Below are 17,579 nucleotides of genomic sequence, written 5' to 3' on the forward strand. Positions count from 1 at the left end.
TACCAGTCTGAATCCCCCCCCTGCCCCTTACCCATGTGCATACTTCTATTTTAATTTTTTATTATTTTGACTCTCAGAAGCTTCCTGTGTAACTCAACCCATTTTTTAGCCCTCGTCTAACTCTACCCCGTTCAACTTAACAGATGTTTAACTTAATCCTCTTACAGCTCAACTCTCAGTCAACTCAACCCCTGGTTAACTCAACACTTTAAACTTCATTTAACATGACCTCATTTATCTCAACCCTCATGCAACCCTAATGCAATTCAATCCTAATTCACTTAGCTGGTTGCATGTGGGGGTAAATTTGCTGTGGTTGATTAGATCTAAAGAAAAAATGGCAATAAAATAAAGCAGTACCTTAGATTCTTTATTTTAAATTTCCCCAGATATCATGGGGGTTTTCTGACAATGCACCCATCCCCATCTCCCTCTGATGGTTCCATGGTCCTTGGATACATAAAAAAACTAAAAGTAAATGCTAAAGCATTTTAATAAAAGTAATGGAATTGTTACTCTGTAATCGCGGCTTGTTTCTATTAATCACGTCGCTATGTTTCCATCTATTGGCACCACATTTTTAAATCTTTTCAAGCAACATTTTTATCCAACAATTATATTAAAATCTCTTGGTGAAATGCTTTTCAATGGGTCAAAAATTCGAGAAACGTTGCTAACAAAGAATATATGACGCATCGCGGATTGCAAAACAATGGAGAAATAGACTATACAGGGTGGAGGGGTGCATTTTCAGAAAAAATGTTGTGGTATTTGTATAGATTATAAAATAATGAATCTAATGGTACTACCAGGGCCGTATTAAAAGCTTTGACACCTGTAGGCTCAAGTGTTTTGGTGAGAATTTTAGGCTTATTCCCAAAAATTCAGGGATAGTGGAATTACTAAACACAACGTAACTGATGAGCTAAAAATAATTAAAGAGAGGGGTGATACCGAACTCTGAGCCGCCATTCTTGTGAGACACCTGACAGTTCATAAGTGGCCACGGTATTCCTGTGTTGTTTTAAAATCCCTTTTTTGTGAATAGGCTGCGTGGCAGCGGAGTGCCCCTGGCACTTGGACGATAAATCATAGCAGTCCAGTTGGTCAAGAAAAAAATCATTCAGTGATAATTTATTGCAACCTTGGTGTCGTGTGCCCCTAGGCCGGGCCTAGTGGGCCCATTGGTAAACCCAGGCCTGGGTACTACTTTTGTTTATTTAGGTTCTTCCATTTAAATGTGGTCAGCCAAAGTAAATTTACTGAAAGGTGTCTAGTGGAATGTAGGTTTGGTTGAACGGGAGTTGAATTGAAAGAGGGCTGGCTTAAATGAGTTGAATTGAACGGGGCTGGGTTCTACGCGTACCTTCCCAAATATGTGTTTTGAAGATGTATTGTTTATGTCATACTGACTTGTCAAACATATTTTAGCCTCTGTGTGGTCCAGGACAGAATCATACAATATCATCTGTTGTCCAAGACAGACTACATTGTTATTGCATTCCTAATTGCCAGGATCCTTTTGCCTTCCTGCCTGCAAATGTTGTGGAAAAAATATTGTCTTTCCTTGACTACAAGTCTCTTGCAAGATCTCAGGGAGTTTGCAGGTAAGAAATAGATAATCAGGGTTGCCAGCCGTTAAGAAAAAAATTACTAGATTTTAGTGATGTTTTGGTTGATTATTTCCTTCAATAATCTAGTGATTTTTTAGCTAATTTGGTGAGTTTTTTGTTTAGAAAATAATAAAAAAATGACTAGAAATAGTTTTAAATCACTAGGGATGGTAACCCTGATCCTACCTGTTAATACTAATTTAGCTAGCAGAAAAATAATTATTAATTAGCAGTAATTTGTTGATAAAAATTCCTATTAAATGGGCACGAAGTTTGAAAAGCGGACCTTCAAATATAAACAAAGGTGTTAAGGAATATTTCAAACTTCAAGACTAGCTTAAGAAAATAACAATATAAAATGTGAAAAATTAAAGTCCTCCACAGATATTTAAGGTAGGTAGTCGGATCATCTAAGTTTCTTGACTACTAAGGTCTCTCTGGCGGCCCTGAGGTGTATTACTACAGCATGATTTGATCTATGGATTCTGTATTACTCAACATATATTTATTGCTTTTTTTTAATTTTTTAATTTTGTGCTCATAATCTATCAATAATTTTCACTAAATATTGACTCAAAATGTTGGAGAGCATTACTTACAATTCTTAATAACCTTTTAATGTAAGCTTTCAGCAACAAAATTAGTAGTAAAATGGCATAAATGAATTTATTTCATGATAGTATCTGCCTAATATATTTTTATCTACTGGTACACGTACTGCTTGCCAGGGTTGTCAAATCTTTTATGCAGAATAAATATTTAACATTGATCCAGAAAATACTATTGAAATTACGGGCATCTCCCAGGCATCAATACCTGATTTTCACTTTAGCGAAAGTTTAAAATCAAATTGTCCAAAACACAAATTGGATTCTCCGCAAAAACTATTTTAAAATAGAAAAATTCCAGAAGGTAGATATGATCTATTTATCTCTAGATGTTAACACTAGCCATGCTGTGGGCAAAAAAAAATCCAATTGAAGAACGTATTTTTAAAGGTTAATAGATGCATATTAAACAATGCTGCAATGTAAACCACCAGATATTTTTTGCCATTTTTATTACTGCTGTCCATTATTGCAGCTTATTGTTTGTTAAAAAAAAATTCAATTTTTTCAGTTAAAAAAAAATCTTCCTCTTTTACCTATTTTAGGTCGTGGTGTGTATCATGCCTTTTGTAACATATTCTATGTCATGTTTAAGTCTCAAACGTTAGAAAGTGCTGAGTGTTAGGAAAAGAATACCTTGAATTTCAAACCCAAATTTTTGCTAATTTTAAGAAAAGTTGTTGGTTGTAACCACAAATAAACGATAGAAATGCAATTGAGCAGCATTCACAAGTATGTAAAATTCGATCTTAAGGTTGGGTTAAAAAGGGACTTATTGCAGTTTATTATTTTTTGCCATTTTTATTACTGCTGTCCATTATTGCAGTTTACTATTTTTTGCCATTTTTATTACTGCTGTCCATTATTGTAGTTTATTATTTTATGCCTTGGGAGGGGACCTAGCTCCCAACCAATCCTTCTGGTCATTTAAAAAGGGCACTAGAACTTTTAATTTTCTCTCGAATAAGCCATTTCCTGATGTTCTGGCACCGTTGGTTCAATAGAATAACCGCTAGAAAAAAAAAACACATAAACAGGCATCCGTGACTTTCTTCTGGCAAAAAAAAAAAAAAAAAAAAAAAAAAAAAAAAAAAAAAAAAAACTCCGCATGCAGAAGTATGTAAAATTTAATTTAAAGTAAAGAACAAGACATTGAGTAATTTGTCCTACATGATAAGTGTAAGTAATTATCAGATTTTTAAAGACCCAGTACACTTCTTTGGATGATAGCTTCTGAATCTGAGATTGTTCAGAGTTGTACGATTTGAACACGAAAAAATTTCAAAAAAATATTAAAAAAACTGAATAAAATGTTTAAAAAAAATTAAGATAAGATTTGTTATGAAAATATTGAAACAATTTTAACTTTTGTCTGGCTTAGGAAAAGAACTCGAAGTTTATAACTTCCTTGAAGTCTCTTCAAAAACACCTCTGATATGCTTATGGATTTTATGGCTCAATGTGGCTTAAAATAGCTGAGTCTGAAGCAGCTATTTACCAATGATTCGATAAAATAGTTTCTTCTAGACAAGTATAGGATGCATATTGTCCACTGGTTATAACTTTTCAATCTGTTAAAAAATTCAGTTTTTTGTTATGATTATAAGTTGTTAATTTAAATTATATGCTAAATTTGTAATTAAATTGGAACTACTATATTAATATTACGAAGTTTCTAATTACAGTCATATACAATCAGCGGAATATTTTTACAGGTTATGGCGAAGTATGGCATCTAACGACAAGATCTGGCAGCGTTTAGCTTTAAGCAGTACTTGGCCTTTCTCGAAAACAGGTCATGAACGCCAAATGCGTTCTCATCGAAAGGAAGATGGGTCTGTCGACTGGAAGAGAGTAAATGTATTTCGCCTTGCTTTTTTTATATTTATTTCATAAGGCAATTAAAAAATTAGTTCGTAGAGCCGAGCCTTTTTTATTTTATTTTTTTTATAAGAGAAAATACAAGGATTAAATACAGTGCCATCTATTTCCAAGTGCGTAAATAATTAGCACTGTTTCTGTTTTTCAGGAAATTAAATTAAAAAAAAAATTATTTACTGCCTGTAACGAGCAACATTAAAACATAATACGAACAGAAATATACCCGTATATGAAAGGGGCTGCTACTTCTTCAACGCCTCGCTCTTTACGCTAAGGGTCGACTCTTTCTCACAACTCTATTTTTTAAAACAATAAAACTTACAGGCTCGTAAATTTGATGGGTACGGCTAAACCTGATGAAACTTATATATTTAAAATCAGCATAAAAATGCAATTCTTTTGATGTTACTATTGGTATCAAAATTCCGTTTTTTAGGGTTTCGGTTACTATTGAGCCGGGTTGCTCCTGGATGAAGAAAGAAAAGAAAAAAAAAAACGGGTCAGAAACAGAACTGTCAAAAACAGGTGACCTGTTTCTCCTTTCTGATCGGTTTTTTGGAAAAACAGAAATAGGTTAGACAAAAAGAGAAACAGACGTAAAAGCAGAAACAGTGCTGATGCTTAGTCATGAATTATAGTTTTTTGATTTCAAAGCCCTGGTTTATGATCGCCTTTGAATTTATCTAGCTTGAGGGAAAAGTTTGGGCATTATTTCTTGTTTTAGACACATCCTTTTAGGGTATTTTCTTAAAATTAAATTAAGTTAAACAAGCAATTACGTAACTAAATTAAATGAAGTTTTTGGTAAAAGTTTTCATTCATTATTAAGCAGAATCAGTTCTAGGAATTTAAAACAGATAACAAATTGCTAGGTGCAAGCCGAAACCTATAGTAAAATATGAATATGAATATGAAAATTTTATATAAAAACATAAAATATGAAACCGATAAGTAAATTTATGCGCAGTAATTTAAAATGTCAAATGAAGTGGCGCTTATTAATCAGTTTCAAAATGAAACAAACGTACACAGACAATATTTCTTGGGAGAGGGGGGGGATCAAGGCTTCTAAAAGATAGGCCAGCTCTAAAAAAAAAGTGCATAAAACGTGGAAACAAATTGAAACAGACTGTGAAATTTTGGAGGAAGACGCTTGGCCGGAATATCTTTCTACGTACTTCCCTATCCAAGTTAGGATCGACTACAAGTTGTCAATACAAGCGTCATATAGAATTATTCCCTTATAGGTATTTGTTGAGAGGTATAAATTACAAAGAAATTGGAGGCGAGGATATTGTCACGTTCGTACTTTTGAAGGACACACTCAGGCCATTACATGCATTCAATTTGATGGATCTCGTATTGTTAGTGGATCTCATGACAAAACTATTCGGGTACGTCTTTTCTCCTTAACTGTCGTTCTTTTCCTTTTATATGTAAAGCCTTATTTGAAGTCATCTAGCTTATTAGATCATTTAGCCTGAGTCAACGAGACCAAAAATGTGTATATTAGTTCAATATCTTTAAGAATTACATTAACCTGGTATCCTAAATAAAGAAAAAAAATTAAGCAAAGAATTCGCCAAAAAAATTATTGGGGTGGATGAAGTTTCAGATTTTCTTTTCAGGGAAGTATTATATTTTTCCAAATATTAGAAAACTGTTGCACTTGTTGTGTTGAGGAGTGTTATTTTTTTTCAAAATATTAAATAAAAGTCAGTACTTATAGGTTGATGGAGGGGTATTCTTAGGAACATAACAATAATTTAGGGTGTACTCTGGGAGTAAGCAAAAAGATATATTTAAAATTCTACCAATTGGAATAGATTTGATGACAGACTGGCTCTTTGGTAGATTTTGGGTTGGTTTTGACTGATTTTCCTTAATGCCAGAGAGTCAAGTAAGGGTATGCAATCAATGGAGTGTATATTTGTAACAGTATCAACAAAAGAAGTTGTTCTTTCCTTTTTCAAAAAAAAGTTTTTGAAGGTTTTTCTTCAAAAAAAATTATTTTATTTATTGTATTACAATTTTTTTCTTCCCTCTTATCTTGATAAATGCTTTTCAGTACTTAAGCTCTTGATTTAATAAATATCAATATTTTGATGGCATGTATTTTGGGGGTGATACCTGACGCGGGGATGCCATGGATATTCTGTGGTAGCCACAACACTGTGCTGGGTAGAGAATTTAGAGTGGCGAAACCCTATATAGGCCAGTGTATTCTCCTGATGAGCCCTTATGTTGGGTGTTGCCTCTGAATTATTTGTCTATATTATTTTTTCTATTGTTCGGTAAATGACGACTTATACTTATTGACGACATGACTGCCTGTCCATGGATTATTCTTTATGGTTGATTGTGTGTGGCTATACTGTTTGACCTATGTGATTGTATGGATGAGTAGGGTTAAGGCCTCATTCAAGTGCTGGTCTATATTAATCACTAATTTAGGAAAACAGTCTTCCTTTTCTCCTTCTGTCTCTTTTTTTTTTTTTTTTTTTTTTTTTGTGTTTGTGCTGTAGCATTGGTGATTTCTCTTTTCATGATATAATTAAGAGAACTTTGTAAACCACATTGGCCTGCCACCACAAAAACAAAAGAGAAGCAGAGTCATTTGTCTTGATTCTAATTGAGAATATCGTTAGTTGTTTGATTTTGGAATGGCTGACCTTTTTTTATTTGGGTTTATTGTTTCATATTTTTTCTGTTATTTTATTCCGCGTTGATAGCTTTTTAATTCTTCCAATTTTGATTTTGATTCATTTTAACATCCACTATTTTATTCTCTTCTTTCTTGTTTAAATCGTTTCTATTGTGACTCAGAATATGTGAACAAGATTTTTTTTTTTGGGGGGGGGGACTTTTCATAATATTGCTGATGAAAAGAAGCACCTGTCTTCTTGAAATATTTGTTTTTGTTCCTTACAGTATTTTCCTTGACCTTATAAAACCTCATTTTCGCTTTTCTTCTGTCTTTTTTTATAATACATAATAATGTTATTATATGTTATAATATAATATAATTTACGTTTTGTAAAATTTATAATAAACTAATATTTGTAATGTTTTATATAATAATATAATTAATATGAGTAATTTAATATTAGCAATAACATTTATAGTATAATTTGTGGCTCTGACGCCCAAAGGTTGTATGACATTCTCATAATCCCGAAATAATTGTCAAAAACCGGGAGGTATACTTTTCATAAAGAGACGATGAGCAGGGTAGTTTCACTTACGAGGATTAAAATGGGATTGGACATAGTGTTAGTATTACGCCTAAAAGACGTATCTGACATTTTCAAACTCCTGAAATAATTGCCCAAAATTGTTTATTATGTTGTTCGAAAACGGAAGATGATTACATTTCAATCCTCTTCGTCTACATTGTACTGCCGATTTTTCTTTTGAGAACAGCTTATTAAATAGTTCTCGGCAATTAATTCAGACGTGGGAAAATATCAGGTACGACCTCTAGGCATAACATGGTCGATAGATAAATATTTACTACGGGAAAGCCACATAATATAAGATACTAATATTTTTTTTTCACATGAATGTACAATTTAAAACCTATTGCCCTGCTGATTGCCTTGTTGAGAACAACTTAGATAATAGTTTTTAACAGTTATTTGAGAAGTTTGGAAATGTCGCATGTGATTTTTGGACGTGACATAGACGAAATGATAATTCGATAAGGCTAATAAGATAAGCATAAAATGAGATAATGTACAATATTAATATGCAAAACTTCGTACAATAACAGTGTATATGCAACATTAAGCTATGTTTAAATTGCTCAATGTATACTAAATAATAACTGTGAGTTTACCATTTCGATGAAAAACAAAAGACCCTAGTTTTTATTGGTAATAATTAGTCATCAAAGGGCAAAGCATCTTAATTTGACGGAACAGATCAAAGTCGTGCCAGCTCTTGTATATCTTCACCTCAAGGGTTGCCTCTCCTCGAGGCCTTGTGACAGGCCGATTTGGCCACAGAAATCGTCAATTTATATGATTCTCTCCACGCGTTTCCTTTTCATATTCGTTCTTGTAGGTGGAAAACAACACCGTCTATAAATATTCAATCAATAAAGTAAACAATAAGTTGATGTAATTATGTATTTTCCCTAGTTTAGTATAAAAAGTAGGAAATCTTAATGGGAGAAGGTTCAATATATTTTTTCATAACCTTATTTAGCATATTGTTATAAAATACAAGTCAAAACTGATTAGCAGGGCGTTGATTGATGTTACTTTACTCTATACTTTTCGTACCATATCACTTGTTTGCTTGTGCTTCTGTGTATTAGGGGTCGGTACCGTTTCTGTTTCTGTTTTATTTTCCACCGTTTTCTGTTTTATATTTTTAGAAAATGGAAAAACAGGTAGCTGTTCTTTCTTTACCGTTTTTGTTTCTGTTCCTTTTTATTTCTTATCGTTTTTACCGTTTCTGTTTTTCTTAAACCCGTTTTCTTCATTTTCCGTGCTTTGATTATGAATAGAATCATATCATATTCTTGCGATTTTTATTGGATTTGGACTTTTCCCACGTATTGAGTCCAATCCAAGCTTCCAGGGTGAGTTTCGTTAGTTCAAAAAATGTCTGAATGAGAAGGAGCTTGTAATCAGAGAAATTTAACATAGTAGCAATTTAAGGTAGGCTAATGTAGCTATATAGATGTACTAAATTTTAAAAAAAAAACTTTTTTCAACTGAAAGTAAGGAGCAACACTAAAACTTAAAATGGACAGATATTATTACTTATATGAGGGGAATCGCCCCCTCGTCAATACATCGCTCTTCATGCTAAAGTTTTTTTTTAGTACTTTCAAATTTAGTCTAATTAAACAGCTTTTGTCATTCAGGGGTCATTCTTAAACAATTTACCTGGGAGTAAATCCCCTCATATACGTAATAATTTCTGTTCGTTTTAATGTTACTCCTTTCTTCTAGCTGAAAAAAAACTTTTTCTGATTTGTTTCTTTTTTTTTAATAATGCAGCGAAATCCACTCATTGGAAGTCCTTCATGGAATTTCTTCTATTCTCATGAAAAATTCCTCCATAGAAAGATCATCCTACAGTAACCCTCTCCCCCTGACACCCCCCCCCTCTCCACCAGAAAAAATCCCCTCTGAAAAGGTCTGTATGCTTCCCAATAGCCAATACTATGCGTAAACAATAGGCCAAGTTCATAACTTGCAGCCTTTCCCCGGGGAAAGTGGGAGATTAAGTCGTCCTCAAAGACACAGCTGTTAGATTTTTCCACTATGGTAAACAAAATAGCTATCTCAAAATTTTGATCTGATGACTTTGAGAAAAAACTAGCGTGGGAGGGGGCCAGTTTTTTCGGTCACTTAAAAAGAGCACTAGAAGTTTTAATTTCGTTTGAACGGGCCCTCTCGTAAAATTCTAGAACCAATGAGTCAATACAATCACCCCTGTGGAAAAAAAAACAAAAGAAATAAACACGCATCTGTGATTTTTTTTTCTGGCAAAAAACGCAAAATTCCACGTTTTTGCAGGTAGGAGCTTAAAATATCCACAATAGGTTTCTTTGATACGCAGAATCTGATGGTGCGATTTTCATTAAGATTCTGTGGCTTTTAGGCGGTGTTTTCCCCTTTTTAGTATATATATATATATATATATATATATATATATATATATATATATATATATATATATATATATATATATATATATATATATATATATATATATATATATATATATATATATATCTTTATGCTTTATATATGTATTATATACTTTACCCTATCCCCACCCTCTAATGTGCAAATATATAGCCCAAATTATGTGTTTTCAAAGCATTTTGTCATGTGTCTATTGTTTCACCTCGGTTTCCTGTAAAATTAAATTCATGCTAATAAAACACAGGGGATGTATACCATTTGTGCTGTATAGGCACTTATCTCTTTAACCCACCTCACTCAAGAAGTGAAATTAGGTTAATATTAATGAAATATGCCTAAGTATTATGAAAATATTATACTTTATAAGCAAATTTTAGCTATATATTGGTACGCTAGGGGGTGAGGCGGAGGGAGCTGATGATGATAATTTCATCAAAATCCTGGGGGGGGGGGGGGTGAAGTTACAGCCAATTTTACCAAATAAAATGAAAATAACAGTAAAAACTAAAAAAGAACTTAAAGTAACTATTTAGCATCATATATATATATATATATATATATATATATATATATATATATATATATATATATATATATATATATATATATATATATATCTATATATATATATATATATATATATATATATATATATATATATATATATATATACATATATATATATATATATATATATATATATATATATATATATATATATATATATATATATATATATATATACATATATATATATATATATATATATATTATATATATATATATATATATATATATATATATATATATATATATATATATATATATATATATATATATATATACTATAAAGATAAATATAAACTATAAAACTGATCTATTTCTTTTGATGCTTGAATTGTGCAGATTTTGACAAGATTTTGCAAGAAACTAAATTTCAGCAGGGGGGGGGGGGCAAACTGGCGTCTGTTTGATCTTTTTTGGGGAATGATTGGTCCGTTTTATATTTGTTTTTTTTTTTTTTTCTTATTAACCAATATTTGTTAATGTTCATTTTACTTTCATAAACCGAAAAAAACGGAAGTATCTGTTAAAACGACCATTAAAAAGAAAAAGACTGACTGTTTCTGTTTTTTGGGAAAAAAGAAACGGAATATCGTTTTTTTTCCGTTTCTGTTTGAATCTGTTTGTCGTCCGTTTTTAATTGCGGTTTTTTACCGTTTCTGTTTGAGCTAAAATCGGAAACGGTGCCGAGCCCTACTGTGTATCATTTTACAACCAAATACCACCACTTCCTGCACCAACAATCTCTCCCTCTTGGCCTCCCCTTACCACTTTCTTCCTTTTTGTCGCAAAAAAAGCGCAAAAAGACACAGCAAATAAACTGAAATAATATTTAGAAGACTGGATGCTTCTACACATTTCTAATAATCTCTAAAAGTGCAAAAAGTCACTATTAATAAACTGGAAAAATATGCAAAAAAGCTGTATGTTTATCCACATTTCTTTGTTATTAAAAATAGTGTGTGTTTCATACATTATCTCAGTTTGTTTATGTTTGTCATCCTTATTATATTTTGTTTAATTTTGATTAACAATAATTTATATGTTTTGCAAATAATAATTTGTGCTTGGTTTCCATAGGAAACAAATTAATTAGTATGATTATACTTAGTGACGTTATAGATAAAACTATAAGAGAAGAACAGTGTTGTTTTAGGGAGGGGAAAGGACGTGTCGACCAAATTTTTAATCCTAAATTAATAATTGAGAAGTGGCTGAGTCATCAGGCCTCTTCAGTCTTGAAGTTAATAGGTTGTCAACAAGTGCTTGATTTAGTTAGATTTAGGGAATGTCCTATCCTTGTATTGTATATCATATAAATACATTAAAGTGATGAGTTCAACATTGATGTGGTTAAGGTAGGAAATGAGGTTAGTAACTGGTTTTATAGTGAATAAGGAGTTAAGCAGGGTTTCATTCTATCCCCATTTACAAGGTATTTGTAGTAAGAAATATGGTGAAGGCTAAGGAAGATCATGGAAAGAAACTCATGTTAAACGAAACTCTCTTAAACTTTGATTATACTGATAATTTGAGCATCTCTGACGAAAATGTTAGTAAAATGTACCAGCAAAATATTGCTGAAGTTAAGATAGGAAATGGAGCTAGTAGCTTGTTTCGTATTGAATCAGGAGTTAAACAGGGTTGCGTTCCATCCCCATTTATATGGATTATTTTGATAGACTGTCCTGAGGAAGACAACAAAGGCTTTGAGAGAGCATGGAATGAAATGGGAGGCTAAGACTCTCATAGACTTAGACTATGCACATAATTTGAATCTCCTAGATGAAAAAGTTAGCAAATTAAATGATGTTTTGGAGGTTTGGAGAGTTCAAGGTACAATAATAGGTTTGAAGTTTAACGTTTAGAGGACAAAGTCGCTTAGACTTGGAACAAATGAAGGTGAAGGGGTGATGTTGGAAAACAAGGAGATTAATCAAGTAGATAGCTTCGTTTACCTGAGTAGTATTATTAGTAATAATGGGGAATGCATTGAAAATTAGAATAGTCAAGGCCCAGGAAGTTTTTTTGCAGTTGAAAACAGTTGGAAAGAATAGGCAGATAGTCTTCGAACAACGATTAGAATATGGGAAGCTACTGTAATGATAGTAGTCAGTATAGGTATGAAACGAAGGCGCGTCGGAAGATGGAAGAGGATTTGTTAGATATTTTCTAGAAAAATTTTCTACAAGTAGTTTTGGGTACCCCTTTTAATCACCGTATTTCACGTAATTCAAACAGCAAACTTTATGGAAAATGCGGTCGATCCCAGTTTCTAGCATTTTAACGAGAGAAAGGCTGGGATGACTAAAGCATGTTTTGCGTATGAAGGATGACAGATTGCCAAAGATTGTGTTTTTGACCTTCCATCCTGGCCCAAGCGATAAGGTTGTCTCCGAAAGGGGTAGGAAGAGATCATAAGATAGGGTCGGAAGGAAATTGAAACTTCTTGGGAGGGTGTTAAGAGGGAAAGTTTGAATAGATTGGGATGTAGGAGGAATGTCCCCAGCTGTTTAGGCCCTAGGTGGCTTCGTACAGTGGTGAGTTTTTAGTAACACTTGCGTTAGCTTATGATAGATGATATATGAATTTAAATATTATGATAATTTAAATATTATAATGTATGTCACATACAATATAGTAATTTAATTTATTATATTATATTTGCACACTTCTCTCTATTGTATTTTCATCAGAAATGAATATCTATTCCCTTTTGTGACATTTTCAAATTGATGATCCGTTACAGGTATGGGATATGCGTACGAATAGTCCCTGGTCGGTTATTACGCTTTGTGGTCATTCTGGTACAGTCAGGTGTCTTCACTTACTTGATAATAGACTGATTAGTGGATCAACTGACCGAACAATCAAGGTTTGGGATCTCTCAATTAATTTACAATGGTCTGGAATCGCTTGTAAGGTGACGATGGTCGGTCACGAAGATACTGTTCGCTGTGTTCAGGTGTGTCTCTCGTAAATTTGTCCAAACCTCTCTCTCTCTCTCTCTCTCTCTATCTCTCTCTCTCTCTCTCTCTCTCTCTCTCTCTCTCTCTCTCTCTCTCTCTCTCTCTCTCTCTCTCTCTCTCTCTCTTCCTCAAACGTTACGAATAACTTTTCCCGAAAGGAAAATTTTACTTTAACGGTTTAATGACAATAGCTTTTGAAATACTGTTCATGATCAATCGGGTCAACCCCGTTTTGTTAAAAGAAAATTACCAAGTTAACCAACCTGCTAATAACCCCCCAAAGAAAAATACAAAAATAAGTTATAGGGGTTAGTTAGATATTTTTAACGATTTTACAATTTAACTAATTACTAACCACTGACGAAACAATAAATCGAGTAAAACCTGAAAGGATATAACCAATCTAACAAAAAAAAAAAACTTAGCTGTTACCTAACTCAGCTACTCAGATAGCTACTCAGTGACTTCTAAAAGCTCGTAGGTACTAAGCTGACTCCACGAGTCGAACCCGTGAATAACCTGGAATCGGCCAGAAATCCTGTAGGAAAGCTGGCCCTGGTTCCACTTCTATGCTTATGATGTAATTACCGACACGACGAGATTCATAATTCGGGAGAAATCGATTAATAAATCTAGTTAATTAAAATAAAAATTAATAAGTTAATCACTAAGAACCTCAAGATTGAAAAAACTGCAACATTAGTGTACAAAATTTCCTGACTGGTAATTAGTCAGGAAAAAGGCAACGACAAGTTCTAATTATCTGTCTTACTTTCAGAACCTGTAACTTATTAAACCAAGCTGGAGTATCTTGAATTCCTTCAACATTTCTTCCTTTTAATTTTCTTCTTTTGATTTCCTCGGTTTGATGTCCTCGACATCGGTCTGATAAATTGTTACTCTCCTTGCATTCCCGGCCATAGAGTCTTGCGGCGGGTATTTTATATTTTATGTGCTTTTATTGTTATAAATTCATGATTGAGTCGTTGAATAAATCCATAGTTCTATCTATTAATTAAATATAAAAAACAAGTTTTTTTAAATGAAAGTAAGGAGCAACATTATAACTTAAAACGAACAGAAATTACTCCGTATATGAAAGGGGGTTTTACTCCTCAACGCCCTGCTCTTTACGCTAAAGTTTGACTCTTTCTCTTAACTCTAGTTTTAAAACAGTGAGAAACTTTAGCTTAAAGATTGGGGCGTTGAGGAGGAAAAGCCCCTTTCATATACGGAGTAATTTCTGTTCGTTTTAGGTTTTAATGTTGCTCCTTACTTTCATTTAAAAAAACTTGTTTTTTTACTTAATCTCTGGACGTTTTTGAATTAATGCATGTTTTGATCTTGGCTCTCCGCACATAAATAATTAAAATGAAATTTGTATATTAATTAATTGCAATTAATCGGAAGATTTTGAGAAAAAAGGAGTGAGGGAGGAGGCCTAGTTGCCCTCCAAGTTTTTGATTATTTAAAAAAGCAAATAGAACATTTAATTTTTTACTAACGTTTTCGTTGGTAAAAAATATACGTAACTTACGAATTAACTTACGTAACGAACTTCTATATTCGTATGTTTTTATTGCGTATATGAGGGGGTTCAACCCTCGTCGATACCTCGCTCTTTACACTAAAGCTTAGATTTTGTCCCAATTCCTTAAGAATGACCTCTGAATCACAAAGGCCGTAGAATAAATAGTTGAAATTACTAAAAATACTTTAGCGTAAAGATTGAGCTATAACGAGGAGGTAAACCCCTCATATGCGTAATAATATTTGTTCGTTTTAAGTTTTAATGCTGCTCCTTACTTTCAGTAGAAAAAATTTATTTTTTCATTGTATTTTGAAATAATGCTAGAAAATCCTGCGCTCCCTTCATTGAAATTCTTTTCCCCCATGAGAAGTTTCTTCATGGAAATATCCTCCCACTTAACCCCCCCCAACTCTCCCCCCTAAACCAAAAAAATCCCCCTGAAAACGTCTGTACACTTCCTAGTAACCATTACTATATGTAAACACAGGTCAAAGTTTGTAACTTGCAGCCTCTCCCACGGGGACTGTGGGGGATTAAGTCGTCCCTAAAGACATAGTTATTAGGTTTTTTCGCCTATGGTGAATAAAATGGCTTTCTCAGAATTTTGATCCGCTGACTTTTGGGAAAAACGTGGGAGGGGGCCTAGGTGCCCTCCAATTTTTTTGTCACTTAAAAAGGGCACTAGAACTTTTAATTTCCGTTAGAATGAGCCCTCTCGCGACATTCTAGGACTAATCACTCGATACGATCACCTTTGGGAAAAAAAAACAAATAAACACGCATCCGTGATTTGCCTTCTGGCAAAAAATGCGAAATTCCACATTTTTGTAGATAATAGCTTGAAACTTCTACAATTAGGTTCTCTGAAACGCTGAATCTGATGGTGTGGTTTTCGTTAAGTTGAATGACTTTTAGGGGGTGTTTCCCCCTATTTTCTAAAATGATGCAAATTTTCTCAGGCTCGTAACTTTTGATGAGTATAACTGATCTTGATGAAACTTGTATATTTAAAATCAGCATTAAAATGTGATTCTTTTGATGTAATTATTGGTATCAAAATTCCATTTTTTAGAGTTTCGGTTACCATTGAGCGGGGTTGCTCCTTACTACAGTTCGTTACCACGAACTGTTTGATAAGAATGGCTGAAAGTCCTTCTTCACATCCTCCTGACGTGTTACTTTGTTCTGTGGAATTATTACACAGATATTGTTACTATGATATTGAAAGAAGTATTGAAGAAAAAGTCTTAAAATTGTTATTTTATCTCGCCTTGGATTTTTGCACAAGCCCTGGTTAAGTTCATACACAAAAGGAGAAAAAATGTGTATCCCTACTACAAAAGATGGGTACTTACTTCATAGGGGGTGTTTAATGGGTTAGCAGATCGCACAATTAAGTCTGGGATTCCTTAATTAATTTACAACGGTCTGGAATCGCTTGTAAGGTGACGATAATCGGTCACAAAGATACTGGCCGTCTTTTTCAGTTTTGTCCCTCTTATTTCAGCCCAGAACATCTCGTCTGTCTTCCTCAAAAATGAAAGTTTCGTGGAGGTACTTGATCAGAAACTGTTTTTGAATATTGTTCAAGGAATGTTGTTAAATGTATTGAATAGATACCGTTATTATTTTTTTTAACTTTTAATTAGCTGAGGAATTTTTAGTTATAATTACAGCTTCTAAAATAAGCAGAAAGAAGCAAAAACAAAACAAGTGTCTTTACCTGCTTAATAATTGGCTGGTTAGTGAATCAACTGACAAAATGATCAGAGATTTCATATAAGGTGACTGTGGTTGATCATGCAAGTATCATTGGTTTTTTTCAGGCTAATCTCTTTTACTTATACCCAAATTAACACATATATCTCCTAAAAATGCTATCAGTGTTTTTCCCAAAAGTGACGCAATCGTTTAAATAGTTAATCAGAAAAAGCTTTTCAGAAAAGGATTGTTTTTGTTTTTTCTTGAGCTAGAACTTGTAATGTGATATGTGAAGTGGAGTTTTTTAGACTACGCATGCCATAAAGGACTATCTGAAATTGTTCCACTAAGCTTTCGCTTCATCGAACCCTGTTTCTGCTTTCGAGTGGAAAGCTCCATTCTAGCAGACAATAAAGCAGTTTCAGTTTAAAGTTTCAGAATGTTTTTAAGATATGCAAGGGCTCGCTCGTTTCATTGCTTGTTTTTTTGAATAACATATAGAAAATTTTAGAGGTCCAGATAATGAGTATTTTTCCCACGGGTTCCAAACAGCTGCCTTTTATTTTTAAAAGCGTCTCCTCTTCGTGATTTGGTTGAGTTTTCTTTGCTTGGAACGGAGACTGATTAGTGCTACCATAGATACCTCCTAAACTTTAGTAATTCTTTCATTGCAAAAGAAATTGGAGTGATATTTTTAATATTTTACTATTTCTTAGTAGTGATATTAAGAAATGGGCCCACGGTAAGAAAATCGACTTTGGAACTTGGACAGCTGAGGATGGCATATTACATCAGTTTTTTGTACAAGAATTTGTTCATGAATTGGATTTGTGTAATTTCCTAGATGTAAAGTTGTCCCATATTTCCTCTAACATCCCCTTTCCCCTTAAATTGACAACTTCTCTGTAGAAAGGTGGTCACGTTGCACCTTCTTTGTACTGGAGTTACGTGATAATTTTGATTAGACTGAACAGAGGACTAAATAACCGCCGTGCCTCTCATACCACCAACTATTAGCATAAAGGTAGGTATTTACTCCCCTCCCC

At 33.2% G+C, this 17,579-nt stretch overlaps 1 protein-coding gene across 3 annotated transcripts in view; it reads left to right on the forward strand.

Moving 5' to 3' along the window:
• The first annotated feature begins 1,372 nt into the window (after window positions 1-1,372).
• Window positions 1,373-17,579, forward strand: part of LOC136028728 (F-box/WD repeat-containing protein 7-like) — a 32,210-nt gene continuing 16,003 nt past the window's right edge. For 2 of the 3 annotated variants that reach the window (XM_065706601.1, XM_065706599.1), the window contains exons 1-4: window positions 1,373-1,607; window positions 3,937-4,081; window positions 5,350-5,496; window positions 13,082-13,297. In XM_065706601.1, coding sequence (XP_065562673.1) covers window positions 3,950-4,081; window positions 5,350-5,496; window positions 13,082-13,297 — 495 coding nt within the window. In that variant the 5' untranslated portion in view covers window positions 1,373-1,607; window positions 3,937-3,949. The remainder of the gene's footprint in view (window positions 1,608-3,936; window positions 4,082-5,349; window positions 5,497-13,081; window positions 13,298-17,579) is intronic. The other variant, XM_065706600.1, reaches the window with a different exon arrangement.

Source organism: Artemia franciscana, chromosome 7, assembly GCF_032884065.1.
Source record: "Artemia franciscana chromosome 7, ASM3288406v1, whole genome shotgun sequence".
Classification (NCBI taxonomy): Eukaryota; Metazoa; Arthropoda; class Branchiopoda; order Anostraca; family Artemiidae; genus Artemia; species Artemia franciscana.